Below are 17,607 nucleotides of genomic sequence, written 5' to 3' on the forward strand. Positions count from 1 at the left end.
TTCCAGGGAGCCAGTGACGGCAGCCCGCTGGCTCCTCATGCTGACACCTGGAATGATCTTTTCAGGGCTCCTTCCCTTGGCTTCACCTTGGGGCCCAGTTAAAGTTCAATGTCACAGGGTGCAAGGAGATGAGCCTATACTATACCTTGGGGAGCTTCTGGCCCTCTGGGTGATGGGCATTTCTTTTCCAAAGATTTCTACTTTTTCTCTGCTGGCTTCTGTCCAGTTCCCACTGCAGTGGAGGCCCTTGAAGACCCAGAGCAATAACACAAATCTGGGGGTGCCTGGGTGGCTCAGTTGGTCAAGCATCTGGCTTCAGCTCAGATCATGGTCTCACAGCTTGTGGGTTCCAGCCCCATGTTGGGCTCTGTGCTGACAGTTTGGAGCCTGGAGCCTGCCTCGGATTCTGTGTCTCCCTCTCTCTGCCCCTCCTCCGCTCACAAGCTGTCGCTTTCTCCTTCAAAAACAAATAGACATTAAAAAAATTGTTTCAAAGTAACACAGATGCTGAGATCCAGGGCTGCCCCAGGCCCAGGGAACATAGAGCCCTCCCTCAGTGGCAGGTAGTGGGGGGTGGGGGCGGGTGGCCAACAGAGTTTCAGGGACCAACCGCCATCTGCAGCATCCTGGGCTTCTCAAGGGAGAGCCACGGGCTTCCAGATGACCGGCCGCCCGAAGCAAGGCCCTCCTGTAGAGTGGAAAAGGGGGAGCCCAAAGATCTCTTAGATTCTGTCTAATTCTCAAGTCTGCATGGTGACTCTGGGTCCCTCCAAGACCCCAGCTGTCCCTCTGGTGCCTGTTGAGCAGCTTCCGAAGTCCTACTTCGAGTTGTCCCTCCCACAAAAGTCTAAGTAACTGGGGAGGAGGTGGTACCTAGAGGAAAGGCTGGGGAGGCTCCACAGGCAGCTGCGGGGCCACAAGGAGCCACCAGACACTGCTGTGAGGACAACAGTTCTGCCACAGCCCCCATCGCCTGGCAGTCGTGACCATGGGCGCTGAGAATGACCACATGGACGAGATGTCCTGGGAGCCAGGAACCTTGGGGCCAGGCTGCAGCGCAGGTCTGAGAGGGGTCTTGGCTCTGCTCCTGGGGGTCAGCACTGAGCTCGGCACCAGCCGGCAGCGGGGGTGTGTAAGGATTCCAGAAGCCTGGGGAGCACAGGCACCCCAGCTGGCCTCCTCCACAGGTGGTGACCCTCTCAGTGGCTGCTTCATCTGGTCCAACGTCATCTTGCTGACTTGGCAACTGTCATTGCTTCTGTGGCTCATGCCACTTCCAGCCACTAGTCCAATTTTTCCTCATGGCTTCTGCTGCCTCATGGAGTCTTCTTTCTGCCTTCTCGCCCTTTCTCTGCTCCTGGCAGTCAACTCTCTCTGTATAACTCACAGTTGGGTGTGGAGCTTTCATCCAAGGCCATGGTATGTCATAAATTAGCTGCCTTGTGCCCAGGCAGCCTCGTCAACACCATTCAGTGGTGGCCCCGTGGGAGAGTCACGGGGTCACTTTGCTCAGAAGAGTATGTGTATGGCAGGCACATGGTGGCCACTCTGGAAGGTCTGGGAGCTGGCAGGGTCTTGGCATGACCCAGGGTGGGCCTGGGCTCTTCCTCTGAGGGTCCCATTGTCCTGGAGACCAGAGCTCCAGCCTCACTGGAGACTCTTAGGGGAATGACTCTCCAGGAGGTGAGGGCAGCTGAGTCCCTGGCCATCCCCCAGGAACACAGGGATGAATGTGACATGGCCTGGCCCTCCAGGAGCTCGGACTCTAGAGTCTAGAGGACTCTAGGGTGATTAGACCCAAACATACAAGCCTCAACAAAAGGTGAAATGGAGCAGACCCTCAGGGGCTGGGAGCCTGGAGCAGAGCTGTGTGGGGTCAGCTAGGGGACAAAACAGGAAGGCTTCTGGGACGGGACATCAGGCTGGCAGGGCGAGAGGTGCAAGTGCAGAGATGGGGAGAACATGCCAGTGGGAAGAGAGTAAGTTTGGAAAAGCAAGTTGGAGCTAGATCACAGCGAGTGCTGGCGCACAGGCCTGGGGTTTGTCCTTTCCCTGGGGCCGTGAGAACCCAAGAAGGGTAATGAACAAGGTATTTGGCCATGGAGGTCTGAGCCTCACTGTGGCCGGCCTGGCTTTGCGCCCTGGCTGCCTGGAGAAGGCTGGGAGGCTTCTGTCCAGGAGGTCAGACTCAAGGCCACGTCAGTGGTGCAGGTAACGGACAACAGGCAGCAGTGCCGAGATGCCATTGGCTATCTTTTTTTGTCTTTCCAAGATTTTATTTAAATTCAAGTTAGTTAACATGCAGTGTAGCATTGGTTTCAGGAGTAGAATTAAGTGATTCATCACTTACACATAACACCCAGTGCTCACCCCAGCAAGTGCCCTCCTTAATGCCCATCACCCATCTAGCCCGTCCCCCCACCCACCGCCGGCCCACAAGCCTCAGTTTGTTTTCTGTAGTTAAGGGTCTCTTATGGTTTGCCTCCCTCTCCGTTTTTATCTTATAAAATTTTTCCTTCCCTCTTCCCCTATGGTCATCTGTTGTGTTTCTTAAATTCCACATATGAGTGAAATCATACAATATTTGTCTTTCTCTAATACATTCTAGTTCCATCCACGTTGTTGCAAATGGCAAGATTTCATTCTTTTTGATGGCTGACTAACTAATGTTGCCATTGACTTTCGTTGTGACTCCACACCATCACCCCTACTCGGGGAGCCCCGGGCCCATGTGCCAACACACAGCTTGTGTTTTTGCCAGGAGCCTCCATGTCCCAACACTGTTGACAGTCCCCATGGCCCCCTTGGTACAGGCAGATCTAGGGCCTCTTACTCCACCCACGCCCCAGGTTCCCAGAGGAGGCCCCCCTCCCGCTCCTCCCATCCTACACTGCAGGTCACTGACCCCACTTGGAAAACACCAGCCTCACCATATAAGGAGCTCAGGCCAGGCCTGTGTGCTCAGCGATGGCATCTGCTTGGTGGCCCTGCCTCATCTTGGCCCTGCTCTCTGGCTTGGCGGCCTCTGGCTTCCCAAGGAGCCCCTCCCGGCCACTGGGGGTAAGTCTGCCCCCTCTTCACCATCTGGGCTTGTCACATGGGCAGAGGCAACAGGATGTATGGTCCTCTATGTGGGGCAAGGAGGAGGCAGAAGGCTAGGCAGTGAGCTACAGAGGGCAGAGCTAGGTGTTGGGCTCTTAAATCTCCCTGGGCCTCTGTTTCCCCACCTGTTAAATGGGCGATGCACCAGGAACCCCTCAGCTCACTGAGGGGCTGTGCAGGTCCATATCTGAGACAAGGGCAGAGGACTCCAGAAAGGGTTGAGCTGAGCCTTGTGGGGTACACCCCTAGTGGGGGTGCTCTCAGGGGAGGCCTCAGGGGTTTCGGGCCCGGAGCAAGGCAGAGTGGTCAGGGTATGTGAGGCAAGGAGAGAGCTGGTTTAGTTCTCCCAGCCCTGCTCCTCTGTGAAACCTGGAGACCCTCTCTGAACCTCAGTTTCCATAATCTACTCAGAGCCCTTCCTACTCTGAAGTAGCTCTGGGTAGGCCCTATGTCCAGAGGCCCCTCAAGAGTGGTGTGTGTGTGGGGGTCACTGCTGAACCCTGGCCTCAGCCCAGAGCCTGCTCCCAGGCCATGGTGGCCTTGGCCTTGGCTTGATCCCTGTGTTTGTCTTTGTTTTTGCAGAAACGGAGCCTCCCGGAAGGGGTGAGAACTTTCACCAGGGATGGGGTGGGGTGAGTCAGGGCAGGATGGAGCTGGCTGCCCAATAGTAGAAGGGGTGGGCCATAATGGCAGGTCCCTGACACTGGACAAACAGCCCACAGCCCCCTGCCCTGTCGAGACCCCCATGCGACTCAAAACCCCTGGGAGAGAGTGCCACAGAACCGTGCTCTCAGATCTCTCTGGATACGGCGCAGGACTGCTCTTCCACCAGCCCCTCCTTCCACAAACACTTACCCAGCACTCACTGGTACCAGGGCCCGTGCGCAGGGCTGGGGACACACATCCTCATGAAGCATCTTTATATCCTGCCAGATGTCTCCCTCGGCCTTCCCTCAGTCCACCGTCTGCATTGGAGAGAAGGTGCTGGGGGCATGAAGGTCGTCCCCACACACTCCCCTTGTTTGGGGACAGAACTGGGCAATTACCAAAGGAGAGGAGGAGGGCGGGGTGTGTGCGACTGTGATTTCTTTCTAAGTGGAGGTGAGCGGGAGGAACTAGGGTGATCTAGGGCCAGAGACTTGGGGTGGCTGGAGCACAGATGATCAGAGAGGCAGGACCTGCCTGGGGGACCTCGGAGCCATGGGGAAAACCGTCCTGAGGGTGATGGGGAGCGGCAGATTTAGGTTTTTATAAGATCTCCCTGCTACAGCTGGCTACATGTTATGTAAACAGACCCAGGGTTAAGGATGTGGAACAGGACCCTCTCCCTCTCCCCCTTTCCCCTCCCCCTCCGCTTGGCACCAACACAGGCAATACCACCCAGCATGAAGTTCCTTCTCATGGTGCAAAACCCCTCCCCCAGGGGCTTCTTGGTGCTGAGCTCTAAGGTGGGCTGAGCCAAGGGGCCTGTGAGGCCAGTGAACAGGGAGAGGCAAAGGTTGAATCAGACAAGCATCCCGCCCAACAAGGAGCCCCTGGTCTCCGAGGGGGAGAGGTGCTCAGAAAGGCCAGAGAATTCCAGAACCGGGGTAGACAACTGAACACGAAGGTGGAAGATGCCGCCCAGGCTCCAGACACGGTGACTGGGAAACTGGAGGGGCCGCTTACCAGGCAGGGGCTCTGGGCTGTGCGGACGGAGCCTGGAAGGGGAGCAGCCAGGTTGAAGGTCTGGTTTCCCAGAGGCAGATCACCACCCCCTCCTGCAGGTCGTCAACGGCATCGAGGTCTACAGCACCAAGATCAGCTGCAAGGTCACCTCCCGCTTTGCTCACAATGTTGTCACCACGAGGGCTGTCAACCGTGCAGACACCGCCAAGGAGGTGTCCTTTGACGTGGAGCTGCCCAAGACGGCCTTCATCACCAACTTCACCTTGTGGGTGTCACCACAGCTGCTGGCTCCAGCGGGGGAGGGGAGTCTGGCTCAGCTTGAGCCCCCAACTCTCCTTTCTTACAGGACCATCGACGGTGTTACCTACCCTGGGAATGTCAAGGAGAAGGAAGTCGCCAAGAAGCAGTATGAAAAGGCTGTGTCCCAGGGCAAGACAGCCGGCTTGGTCAAGTAAGTATGGACCCCCTAGCACTTAGGGAAGAACATGTGGGCTACAAGGGCTCTCAGAGATGCAGACAACAACAGCAACGGCCATTATAATTATTAGTTATTATTTCATTATTATAGCAAAAGTTGCCCGTAATTTTTACATTACCCCACTTTGAAGTGGAGGTAAGCAAGGCTCAGAGAGGGTAGGGTCTCTCCTGAGGGGCTGAGATTGAAACTGAGGGCCCGAGGGCCCAAGAAGGTCTGCAGGGCAGTCATTGTCTGGCACCCGCATTCAGGGCCTCGGGGAGGAAGCTGGAGAAATTCACAGTCTCGGTCAACGTGGCAGCGGGCAGCAAAGTCACGTTTGAGCTAACCTACGAGGAGCTGCTGAAAAGGCACAAAGGCAAATACGAGATGTACCTTAAGGTCCAGCCCAAGCAACTGGTCAAGCACTTTGAGGTAATCAACCACCCCTGCAGCCTCTGCTGAACCTGCAAGGGTGCGGGGGCAGGGAAGGGCCCTGGGGCAGTGCCCAGAGCAGGGTCAAGAATGCAGAAGTCGGCCCCACCATGGCTGAGGAGCATAGGAGCTGAAAGCCAAAGGGAAATGCTTTAGTGGTAGCATGGAGGCCAATATGGCGGGTGATGGAAGAGCCTTGGGGTCACAGACCCGTCCACAGCTCTTGAAGCCATTTTCTTGGTGGGAGACACCAGGCTTAGTCATCATGAGTTGTCTGGAAGTTGTCCCTGTGCCCTCACCCACCATCTCAGTCCCCTTGGCCTTGTCCTGGAGTTCGGCCTCTGCACTGTCACTGAGTGACCCCTCCTTACTCTTGCCTTTTCCAGATCGAGGCAGACATCTTCGAGCCCCAGGGCATCAGCACGTTGGATGCTGAGGCCTCATTCATCACCAATGACCTCCTGGGCAGCGCCCTCACCAAGTCCTTCTCAGGGAGGAAGGTGGTGTAGATGCCTCTCAGGCCTGGGAGGGGGGCAGGGGCAGGAACCCTGAAACCAACAGGACAAGTGTGAACCCTGGGGCTTGGCTGAAGCAAGTGTGTGTGTGAGAGGGGAAGGGGGAAATATCCACAGCCATTTCCTTTCTCCTGGGGCACCCCAGTCAGGAGTGAGGCTGCTGGAGGCAGGGGCTGCCAGCTGTCGATGATCTGCCAGAGGAACTGGGGTCTCATCTGTACTGCGGGGACAGAGTGACCATTTATAAGGCCAGATCCTGTTCTGCCTTGGGAAGTGGACAGGGCAGGTGACTGGCCATTTTACAGATAAGGACACTGAGGCCAGGGGGAGTCATTTAGGCCTACTGATGCCACGCTGAAGGGTGACAGACGAAAGGGATTCTCTTGGTGTAGGTGGTTGGCTCCAGTTCCCGAGGCCCCCAGCTATCCCAGGGGCCTTGTTTGTTGTGGGCAGTGAATGAATAAAGTTTACATGAATAGCAAACCTTAGTCATTCGGGACTTCCAAGTCAAAGCCAGAGGAGCACAGCTCAGAGGGCTCCTGGCTGTTGCAAGGCTGTGCTTTTGCCTTGGGCCCCCGCCCTCCCCCTGCCCCCTTCATTCCCATCCCCCTCTTCTTGCCACCAATACATGCAATACCACCCAACACAAAGTTCCTTCTCATGGTGCAAAACCCCTCCCTGAGTGGCTTCTCGGTGCTGAGCCCCAAAGTAGGCTGAGCCAAGGAGCCTGTGGGGCCCAGCGAACAGGGACAGGCAAAGGCTGAACCAGACAAGGAGCCCCTGGTCTCTGAGGGGGAGAGAGGTGCTCAGAAAGGCCAGAGCTTGCCAGATGGTGGCAGGACTGCCCAGGCGCCTATCTGCGGGCTCCTCCTGTGGGGGCTTGGCCTCACTCCCCAGGAGAGAGCACAGTCGACAGGCCCTGGCCACGCTGAGTGAGGCCCTCCATCACCTCTCCCAGGGCCGTGTGTCCTTCAAGCCCAGCATGGACCAACAGCGTTCGTGCCCAACCTGTACAGACTCCCTCCTCAACGGAGATTTCATCATCACCTACGACGTGAACAGAGAGTCTCCAGCCAACGTACAGGTACCTGCCAACTGGCTTTGCCGGGCTGGTTGATTCTCCATCACCCTGATGGGATGAGAACAGGTACGGGAGGGGCTGCAGTTGCCTCTCGTCCCCAGACCCTGGTGCTCAGCCCAAGGCCGGATTTCCTGCACAGCCTGGGTATGGAGGACGGTCCAGAGCCTTTGTGTGGCACCCCACAGTGGGTGGGAAAGAATGGCTTTTTCTGGAGCTGGTAAATGTCTGGCTTCTATTTGCAAGAGTTGCTAAAAGCACTTGCCTGCAGTCTCTCTCTCTCCCCTTTCCAGATAGTCAATGGCTACTTTGTGCACTTCTTTGCACCTCAAGGCCTTCCCGTGGTGCCTAAAAATGTGGTCTTCGTGATTGACGTCAGTGGCTCCATGCACGGTCGGAAAATGGAGCAGGTGCGCTTCTCACTGCGACTGGGGGTGACGTGTGGCAGGGAGACACATTTAGTTGTAAGTGGACAAAGCTGATATTCCCAGTGAAAGAGGAAGAAGGGAGACAGGATAAAAAAAAAAAAAAGCATCTGCCCCCTTTTGCTGCAGAGTGCAGGCCCCAGTGCCAGCCACGCGGGGAGACAGCTGGCCGTCTGCTGCTCGTTCCCAGCTTCTTGTCTGCGTGCCCTTCTCTTTCCCAGACAAAGGATGCCCTCCTCAAGATCCTGGAGGATGTGAAAGAGGATGACTACCTGAATTTCATCCTGTTCAGTGGGGATGTGACCACCTGGAAAGACACCCTAGTTCAAGCCACTCCTGAGAACATCGAGGAGGCCAGGACATTTGTGAAGAACATTGATGATCAAGGAAGTATGAACGGAGGAAAGAACAGACACATCCTGTCACTCCCCTTGGCCCGAGCAGTCTGCCTCTCCTGTGCCTTGGGACAGAGCCTCTGCTGGTCTAGGCCCTGCAGACCTCAGCTGGGGGTAGAGGTGGGATAGGGGGCGGCTCAGGCTTCTTATTAGGGTGTCTTCTTTGCAGTCTAGGGGAGCCCACTCTTCCTTTCTCTAATCCTTGATCCTGGAGCCCCACTGGTCCCGGCAAAATAACGCCACAGAGAACCCTTATCCTGGGCCGCTCCTTAGGGAAAATGACAAACGACGCCGACACTGCTCCCCTCTCCTCCCAGTGAGCATGCCTGGCAGCCCCTCTGATAGCTTTCCAAACTGCTTTTACAATCACCTTCCGGCAGCCCCGACAGGCTGGTCCTTTGGTCCCCAATGAAAGAGTAAGTCATTCATTCATCACTCGCCGATTCACTCGGTCAATACCTACTGAGTACCAGGGCGCCTTGGCTAACAGGGTCCTTGGGCCCAAGAGCGGGGCCTGCTGCCCTCTCCTCCTCCACCCCGGTACTGAGAACACCCTCCCACGGTTCTGTCTGTCTGTGTGCCAGTGACCAACATCAACGATGGGCTGTTGAGGGGCATCAGCATGCTGAACAAGGCCCGGGAAGAACACAGTGTCCCAGAGAGGAGCACCTCCATCGTCATCATGCTGACCGACGGGGACCCCAATGTCGGTGAGGCAGGCGGGTGTGGCTCTGAACCAAAGCCAGTGTGCTGTAGCCAGTGGGCTGCAAGATCTTGGGCGGCTCTCCCCAGGGTCCCTCATGGTCTGTGAGCCCTGCAAGGGCACGTGTCCCCCTGCCAAAGACCGCCCCATCTCCCCCCCACCCCCCACCAGCTCTGCTGATGCAGGTGTCAGCTCCAGACAGAGCTGATCCAGCTAGTTGCTGGGGCTGGGGCTGGGGCTGGGGTGTGAACACCCCTTTCTCCTGCAGGTGAAAGCAGACCTGAAAAAATCCAAGAAAATGTACGCAACGCCATTGGGGGCAAGTTCCCCTTGTATAACCTGGGTTTTGGCAACAATCTGAACTATAACTTCCTGGAGAGCATGGCTCTGGAGAACCATGGGCTGGCCCGACGCATTTATGAGGATTCCGATGCCAACTTGCAGTTGCAGGTATGCCTTGTCTTGCATACCTCCAGGAATGAGGAGCTCATTACTTCCTCAGACAGCTGTTCCATCGAATGACAATTTCACTCTCTAGGAAGAGCCTCTTGGGCTGACATCTACCTCTAGCTCCCTCTTATCCATCAGTGGTGGTTGATTTTGTCCTCAGGCTACACACAACAGACCTGCTTCCTCCACAGGATTGCCAGATCAAATACAGGGCACTTGGCCAAATATGAACAATTTTTTAGTGTAAGCACGAGCCCAAATATTGCAGAGCGCGCTGTGTTAGTTTGCCAGGACTGCTCTAACAAAGTACCACATGCTGGGGGTGGAGTGGGGGGCAGGCAGTGGGCTTCAACAACAGAAATTGTTGACTCACGGTTCTGGGGGCCAGAAGCCCAATCAACCCCGTCTGCCGGGCTGTTTCCTTCTGAGGGCTGTGGGGGAAGGGTCTGTTCCGGGCCTCTCTCCTTGGCCTGTGGATGGCCACCTTCTCCCCGTCTCTTCCCATCATCTTCCCTGTGTGCCTGTCTGTCTCTGGGTCCAAATTGCCCCCTTTTCATAAGGACACCAGATACACTGTTTGGGACCCACCCCAGAGGCCTCATTTTAACTTGATCACCTCTGTAACCACCCTCATCCCCAAAACAGATATGTCTTGAGAGAGTGGGGGTAAAGACTTTAACATGTATTTTGGGGGCACACAATTCATCCCATAACAGACAAACTTAGACTAAAAATTAGTGTGCTATTTACCTGACATTCAAATTCAACTGCATGTCCTGTACTTTCATTTGCGAACTTCAGCAGCCCCATTCCTCCCCAGTGCAGGAGACAGTGCCTGAACCGGTGCAGAGGAAGCCCCACCCCATGCCTCCGTGCCTCTGCCTTCTCCCTCTTGATCTCTGTGCTCCTGCGCCTTGTCACCTCCTCTGGTCGGCCTCTCCTCCTTTCCTTTTCTCTTTCTTGCTTTCATTCCAGCAAACATTTCTCGAGCACTTTCTATATTCCCCAGAACTCTGTCCTTACCTTTCTATTCTTCCCAGGCTCTACCTGAAGGGGGGAGGGCAGGGAAGGCTCCCACAAACTGAAGGACACGATCAGGGCCACGAGGAAGTGAAGATCAGGACCTAAGATGGGCACAGCCTGGGGGACTCAACGCCTAGGGAGGCACCAGTGGGCACCTGCTCACCCTGTCCTCTCCAGATCTGTCCTGTGGCCTGAGATGACCAGGTCCCCCTTTTGGACTCCAGGGCTTCTATGAGGAGGTGGCCAACCCGCTGCTGACAGACGTGGAGGTAGAGTACCCCGAGAACGCCATCCAGGACCTCACCCAGAGCGCTTACCAGCACTTCTACGATGGCTCTGAGATTGTGGTGGCTGGGCGCCTGCTGGACGAGGACATGAACAACTTTAAGGCGGATGTAAAGGGCCACGGGGTGAGCTGAGCCAGGGCCGGAAGGTGTGCTGTGGATGGGGGATCGGCACCCATGGGGCTTGGCCCCCTGCCTGAGGGTCCAGCGGTGGCGACCCCAAGCTGGGTCCAGGCCTCCTGCCCTCCAGCCTCTGGTCTCCTCTCACCCCCACCTCAGGCCATCAATGATCTGACCTTCACAGAGGAGGTGGACATGAAGGAGATGGAAAAGGCCCTGAAGGAGCAGGATTACATTTTTGGGAACTACATAGAGCGGCTCTGGGCCTACCTCACCATTGAGCAGCTGCTGGAGAAACGGTGATCCTAGCGACCCCTCACACAGCCAGGCCCCACACCTGGGCCTCCCACACTGCCCCACCACCTACCTGCACTTGCCCCTGTGCTGGCTTCACTCTGGGGGAGCCCAAGAGGAGGAAGACTCAGCCACACCCCAGGGCCCTGCCACACGCCCTGCCAGCTGCCTTCCCCTCTTCTCAGCCCAGCCCCAAAGAATGTTTTCCCGGGGGCAGAGCCCAGCCTGACATCGGGGGCTCAAGCAGCATCCTGGGAGCACCTCGGGGACAGGGGCGGGCCTTGGCACCCTGTACCCCACACCCCTCATGGGCCCACAATGCGGTGAGGCTGAGCACAACTGAAGGCTTGGGTCCTTGCCCGCAGCCCCCAGAAGGCAGAGCTTGGGCCTATTTGAGAGTGCCACGTCAGCCTTCCCTGAGGTGGGATAAGCCTCCAACGCCCCTGGTGCAGGGTCTGGCACATGCTGAGTGCTCAGGGCATGGACATTATCATGAGTGATTGTTGGGATGCCATTTCGAGCCCCTTGTATCTTATAGTGGGGAAACTGAGGCCCAGCCTCAGACACAGCCTGTCCATCTGTCCCAGGGAGCTGGTGAACCAGTCTTTTTCTGAGAGCTAGTGGGTTCTACCCTGGGGAAAGGCGTTCCCAGGCTGCCTCTGGGGCTCTAGGCCTGGTTCTGGGAGTCACAGCAGAGGAGGCCAAGCAGGGAAAGGCTCTTTGACTGACACTCCCACCCCTCCCCACAGCAAGAATGCCCATGGTGAGGAGAAGGAGAACCTCACAGCCCAGGCCCTGGACCTGTCCCTCAAGTACCACTTTGTGACTCCACTGACCTCCATGGTGGTGACCAAGCCTGAGGACAATGAGGACCAGACAGCCATCGCTGACAAGCCTGGAGAAGGTGGGCATGGAGAGTGGAGGCCAGACTTCGAAAGCCTTCCAGGCCACTGGGGTCTTGGGTGCCCCGAAGAGGAGTGAGCCAGGCTGGTGAGACCCAGACTTGCTGAAGAGGGGCAGGTCCAGGGGGCATAGAGGGAGATGCGGCCAAGGGCTGAGGAGGGTGTTGTGGAGCGGGTGAATCCATCAGCATGGACAGTGGGTAGGGGGTGAATAGGAGCCTCTGGGTCTCTAAAGGGTTGTGAGTCATGGGACACCTCGACCAGGATCACTTCAAGGAAAGGGACTTGGCTGCAGCATGGAAGGGCTCAGTCAGACAGGGAGAAGCACTTCCAGCTTGAAAGTTAGTCCCAGAGCATGTGCCTGGGAATTGTGAGAGGAAAAGGCCTTGAGGCCTTGGACCAGGCCTGCTCAACCAGACTCTAAGAGGGGACTCCTAAGTGCTCCTGTACTTGGGCGTGGGGAGCAGAGAGGTGGCATGGGGCGGCACAGGAGGCAAAGAGCTGGTCCGGGCCAGGCCCCTGGCTCCAGGAGACACACAGTGGTGGGGGGGTCCGTTGTTGGCTGGGAGGCCCACAGCCTGGAGGTGGGACAGGCAGCCAGTTGATGGCATTGATGCCGACACCAGGAGTCTGTGGCTCCTAACACATTTCTCCTCCTCCTCCCACACAGGGCCTGCAGATACAGAAGGTGAGCTTCAGCCAGCAGTTGGGCAGGTGTCCCAGGAGGGGGACAAGAGAGAACCAAGGAGGCCCTTCCAAGTGCCCAGCCCAGGGAGGGGCCCTTAGGACATCTGCGATCAGGTCCCAGCTCTGCCACCAACTCACGAGCCACCTTGGTCCAGGCTCTGCCCTCTCTGAGCCTCATCAGGTCCTTGTCAGTTGTCTGGAGGTGGTTTCCCCTTACTAATGAGGGACAATCAGTATGAGAGCATTCTGTGACCTGCAAAAATTAGCAAATTCACACATCGGACACTGACATGCCATTAATCCCGCAGCAACCCTCCAAAGGAGTCCTCTCATGGTTCCCATTTTATAGTGAGGAAACTGAGGCATGGAGAGGCTAAGTCTATTTGTTCGAGGACTTAGTCAGCAAGTGGCCAAGCTGGGACTTCAGCCTGGGCAGCCTGGCACCTGTGCCCACTCTGGGATTCATAGCGCTCTGTGTGTCTCTCATTATCAAATTGCATCCTTGCCCCCAATAAACCCAGGACCACCAGGCAGGGGCTTCCAGCCCCTCCCAGCCTGCCCCACCTCCACCGATAGGCGGTTCAATCCTAGCAGTGCATCTGGACCAGGTCATTGTTCTTCCCTCAGCACAGCCCTGTCAGATGCAGTCACTGGTGTGCACACGTGTGTGCATGAGTATATCGGGAGGGGGGTTACTACCAAGGACAACAGACAGTTTTGAGCTTCACCCCACCCCACCTGGGGAGTGGGAGTTCGGGGTGTGGGATGGTGTCTGCTGTGAACACTATTCATGACAGGGAGGCAGACGATCTCATGGTGTATATATCAGCCACATCACAGCGCCATGACCCCGGCATAAAAATGACATCCATATTACCACCAGCCCTAGAAAGGAACTCCCTGGGCACGCTCCCATTTCTGAAGCCTACATGAGGAGTCCCATCCCAACCCTCTTGTCTACCTGGGTTGGGGCTCTACTGGAGACTGGTAGCCCCAAGCCAGGTAGAAGGCATGGGATTGGGGGAGAGGGAGCCCTCAGACCCAGCTCACGACTGGCCGGTTGCTTCCTTTTTCAGTGGCCCGCTCCATGGCTTACCTGAGTGAGTATATGGCAGCAGTCGCAGCCCCCTTACCCCCACAGGGCGTCTCCCCAGAGACTGGCCCCATGCCACATTCTCCCCCAGAGTCCTTCCTGAACCCGCTCTCTCGAACAGGCAGATGGTTGGGATCCCGAGGAAATGGGAGGCGGTTTGAGAGTATGGGGAAGAGGGAACGGGAGGCGCACGAACCAGAATCCGGATGTGGGTCCTGGCGCCTCCGCAGGCCTGCTTGTTTAGCTCAGCCTCTCCCCCCACTGTGTCCACAGCCAGCTACCAGCCTCCTCAAACGCCTTACTACTACGGTGAGTTCCCCCGCCTCCTCCTGAAGTGAGAGCCGGGTCCCAGAGCCCAGAGCCTCCTACCTGTTAGGAGTCTATCAACAGGGGCCGAGGGGTGAGGGGAGGGCGCCCCGGCACAGTAAGTGAGAGGTCCCGGGAGCCAGCCCTTTCTCTGATGTGCTCTCAGTGGATGGGGACCCCCACTTCATCATCCAAGTCCCGCAGAGAGACGACGCCATCTGCTTCAACGTCGATGAAGACCCAGGCACAGTGCTGCGCCTCATTCAGGACCCCATCACAGGTGGGGGCTGTGGGCAGGAGCCGGGGCCAGGCCCTCACTCTGGCCATAATGCACCGTGTTTATGTGCAGCTTACACCTTGTGGGGCCACAGGCTCACCAAGCCCCCGGGACCCAGTGGTGTTGGAGAGACGGTTAGGGGTGAGGGGGGCCCAGGCGAAGCCTGTGTCTGGGAAATAGTTTTGCTCTGAACACCACTCCCTGGCCCAGGCAGGGGGCAGGTCTGCAACATGGGATCTCAGCTGCCAGAGGGACCCAGGAGTGTCTAGGAACAGGGAGGTTTGGCTCTGAAGTCCTTGTCTCGTCTTGGGGATCCCACGCCGTGTGGGGTCCCTTAGCAGGTCTGGCTGGAGGAGAAGGTGCATCCTAAAAACCAGCCTGGACTCAGAAAGGTCTCACTGGCCCCTCACTACCCCATCCCTCTGGCAGGCCTCACAGTTAACGGGCAGATCATCGGCGAGAAGGGAGGCAACTCTGACTCCAAGACCAGAAAGACTTACTTTGGCAAGCTGGGCATTGCCAGTGCTCACATGGACTTCCGGATGGAGGTGACACCGGAGAAGATCACCCTGTGGAGTGGAGCTGCACAGAGCACCTTCAGCTGGCTGGACACGGTCACAGTCACACAGGACGGGTACAGCCCCGCTCCTGGGTCTCAGAGGTCTAAGGAGCCTCTCTGAGGGATGTGGACAAATCCCAGAATGGAAGACCCACGGGGGTTACAGGAGAGACTGGTGGCCTCAGAGTTCAGCCCTTTTGCCCAGGGAAGGGTGACCACGATGGCCCCAGCCAGAATTGGTAGCTGGACACTTCAGAGGACTGATATTTATTTATTTATTTATTTATTTATTTATTTATTTACTGAGAGAGAGAGAGAGAGAGAGAGAGAGAGAGAGAGAGAGAGGTGAGGCACAGAGACAGGGAGAGAGGGAATTCCAAGCAGGCTCTACACTGTCAGCACAAAGCCCGACTCTGAGCTGGATCTCACAAACTGTGAGATCATGACCTGAGCCGAAATCAAGAGTCAGACGTTTAACCACCTGAGCCAGCCAGGAGCCCCCACAGGACTGATCTTGAGGGAAGGGCTGTGTGGATGTAAGCATTAGGGGGACCTGCAATCTAGTAACACACTAACCCTCAGTTTCACCTTCTCTAGCTGAACTTGTTAGCTCTCCAACTGCTCAGCCTCTCCTAGGTCTTCAAGTCACCCAGAGCCCAGTGGACAGGGCAGGGGCGTTACTCCCAGTGAAGCTCAGAGAGGGGTGGAACCTACCCCAGGTCACACAGGAAGCCAGTGGCTGAGCTGAGGATTGATCCCATGTCTCCAGACTCCGAGGACAGCCCTGTCTTCTGCTTAGGGAGGAACGAGGATCCACTTTGGAGAGGGCATAGTCAACACGCATGAGGCATCTTCTCTCCACAGTCAACACACATGAGGCCTCTGAGATCGTTTCCAGAGTCTGTGTGCTCTTGGGTGTCATGTATGGAGAAGGCCCTGTCGAGATACCCTTGATTCAGATGCCCAGTACGATGGTCACCACTGAGCCCCGCTTGCTGACTTCCTTCCTCTTCTCTCCTAGGCTGTCTGTGACAATCAACAGGAAAAAGAACATGGTGGTCTCCTTTGGAGACGGGGTTACTTTTGTGGTCGTCCTGCACCAGGTGTGGAAGAAGCATCCTGTCCACCAAGACTTTCTGGGCTTCTATGTGGTGGATAGTCACCGGATGTCAGCACAAACACATGGGCTGCTGGGTATGGAATGTTTAAACTTCAGATTGTTCAGGAGACATGGTAGAGGTGAAAAGCCACATGAAAGACTGTCCTCGTCACCCTGGACGAGCACACAACACCCAGTCAGCCTTCGCGTCAACCCTGCAAGACTAGAGGCTGTCTTACCTATGGTGATGGTGGAGGCTGACAGTGTGCAGGGGCTGACAGTGTGAATGTTTCTGTTCCCAGGACAATTCTTCCATCCCTTTGACTTTAAAGTGTCCGACATCCACCCAGGCTCTGACCCCACAAAGCCAGACGCCACAATGGTGGTGAAGGACCATCGGCTGACAGTCACCAGGTGACAGAACTCTGACATCCTCACCCTGCCCAGTAACAAGACAGGAGGAGAGAGCCCTCTCTGCCCAGACACATTGGCCTGGCAGGCTCTTGTCTCCTGTGGGGTACCTACCCTAGTTTCCCTCTGGGGTCCTGACCTCCCCCACCCCCCACTCTAGGCCCCTCCTAATCAGGAAAAGGCCAAACTTGGCCCCCTAGAGGGAGTTAATCATTTGATCTCTTTCTTGACCAAAGGGTTCCTGGACTCACAATTGGCAACTTCAAACCCTTCTCCAGCCTTAGGACCTTGAGTGTAGCAGCCATCTTGCCTGCCCTGTGTATATCACAGTGTGTCTTTCCTTTTTCCCAGGGGATCCCAGAAAGACTACAGGAAGGATGCCAGTGTCGGCACCAAGGTTGCCTGCTGGTTTGTCCACAACAACGGGCAAGGGCTGATTGACGGTGTCCACAGCGACTACATTGTCCCCAACCTGTTCTGAGTAGACATGCCAGCTCCTGCTGAGACAGCTGGCCCAGCTCACCTGGCCTCTGGAACAGGGACACAGCCCAGGGTCTAAGGGAGGGTTGTGACAATAAAGCCCAAGGGGACACTGCCACCAGCCATGTCTGCATGCCTCTGTAAGCCCCTGTTCAAGGGATCAGGCAGTTGGGCCCCGAGGTAGCTCAAAGGAGGGGCTGGCTGCTAGGAAGGCAATTCCCTGGGGCTCTCCCCTGGTGTGAGTGAAAGACCGGGTTGGTTGGGGGTAGCGCTTTTGGGAGCCAAGTGTATGATGGTTTGGGAAGAAAAAAAACAAACAAGAATTGGCTCTAGTGTGAAGGGGCTGAGAAGTCAAGAAGGGTTGAGTGAATTTCAGAGTCCAGGAGGGTAATGAGAAAAGTCAGGGCTCATGGCTCAGCAGCCCCCATCAGGACCCACAGGCCTGAAGATCTTTCTATGATGCAGAAGCAGAGTGCTCCGGAGCGGACATAGCGTGCAGCTCATTATGGATGTCCTTCCTCCCTCCATCTTCCCATTGTCTAGATGTCCACCCCCACCCACCCACCCATCCTCTAGCCATCCAGCCATCTATCCATTCAGCAGATAAACCCAACATTCTGGGCCAGAGTCTGGGGGCACACAGTTTTGTGCCCATTTCCTTTTCGCGTGGGTGCCCCAAGCCTGTGGCAGCTAGGCTGGAAATCCCTAAGATCCTCCAATCACAGCTCATGGTGACCACCCACTCTGCCCTCACAGTAAGTCCTGGGTGGGGTCAGAGGTCGGGGATCAGATAGAGATTCCCAGAGGAGGGGCTCTGAGGGCCCTCAGCCTGGACAACCCTCTCCCA

At 56.5% G+C, this 17,607-nt stretch overlaps 1 protein-coding gene across 1 annotated transcript; it reads left to right on the forward strand.

Annotated features, from left to right (window-relative positions):
* The first annotated feature begins 560 nt into the window (after positions 1-560).
* On the forward strand, positions 561-17,304 carry ITIH3 (inter-alpha-trypsin inhibitor heavy chain 3). Its single transcript, XM_007081912.3, is given in 24 exon segments — positions 561-1,419; positions 2,897-3,029; positions 3,031-3,060; positions 3,685-3,705; positions 4,869-5,035; positions 5,117-5,221; positions 5,497-5,659; positions 6,046-6,159; positions 7,133-7,258; positions 7,546-7,662; positions 7,899-8,067; positions 8,657-8,782; positions 9,044-9,225; positions 10,473-10,658; positions 10,812-10,951; positions 11,696-11,850; positions 12,519-12,536; positions 13,612-13,635; positions 13,902-13,937; positions 14,101-14,214; positions 14,641-14,845; positions 15,792-15,964; positions 16,172-16,283; positions 16,632-17,304. Coding segments are annotated over 24 exon segments (3,177 nt in total). The 5' UTR covers positions 561-988; the 3' UTR covers positions 16,762-17,304.
* The last annotated feature ends 303 nt before the right edge of the window (positions 17,305-17,607 follow it).

This window comes from Panthera tigris, chromosome A2 (genome assembly GCF_018350195.1).
Source record: "Panthera tigris isolate Pti1 chromosome A2, P.tigris_Pti1_mat1.1, whole genome shotgun sequence".
Classification (NCBI taxonomy): domain Eukaryota; kingdom Metazoa; phylum Chordata; class Mammalia; order Carnivora; family Felidae; genus Panthera; species Panthera tigris.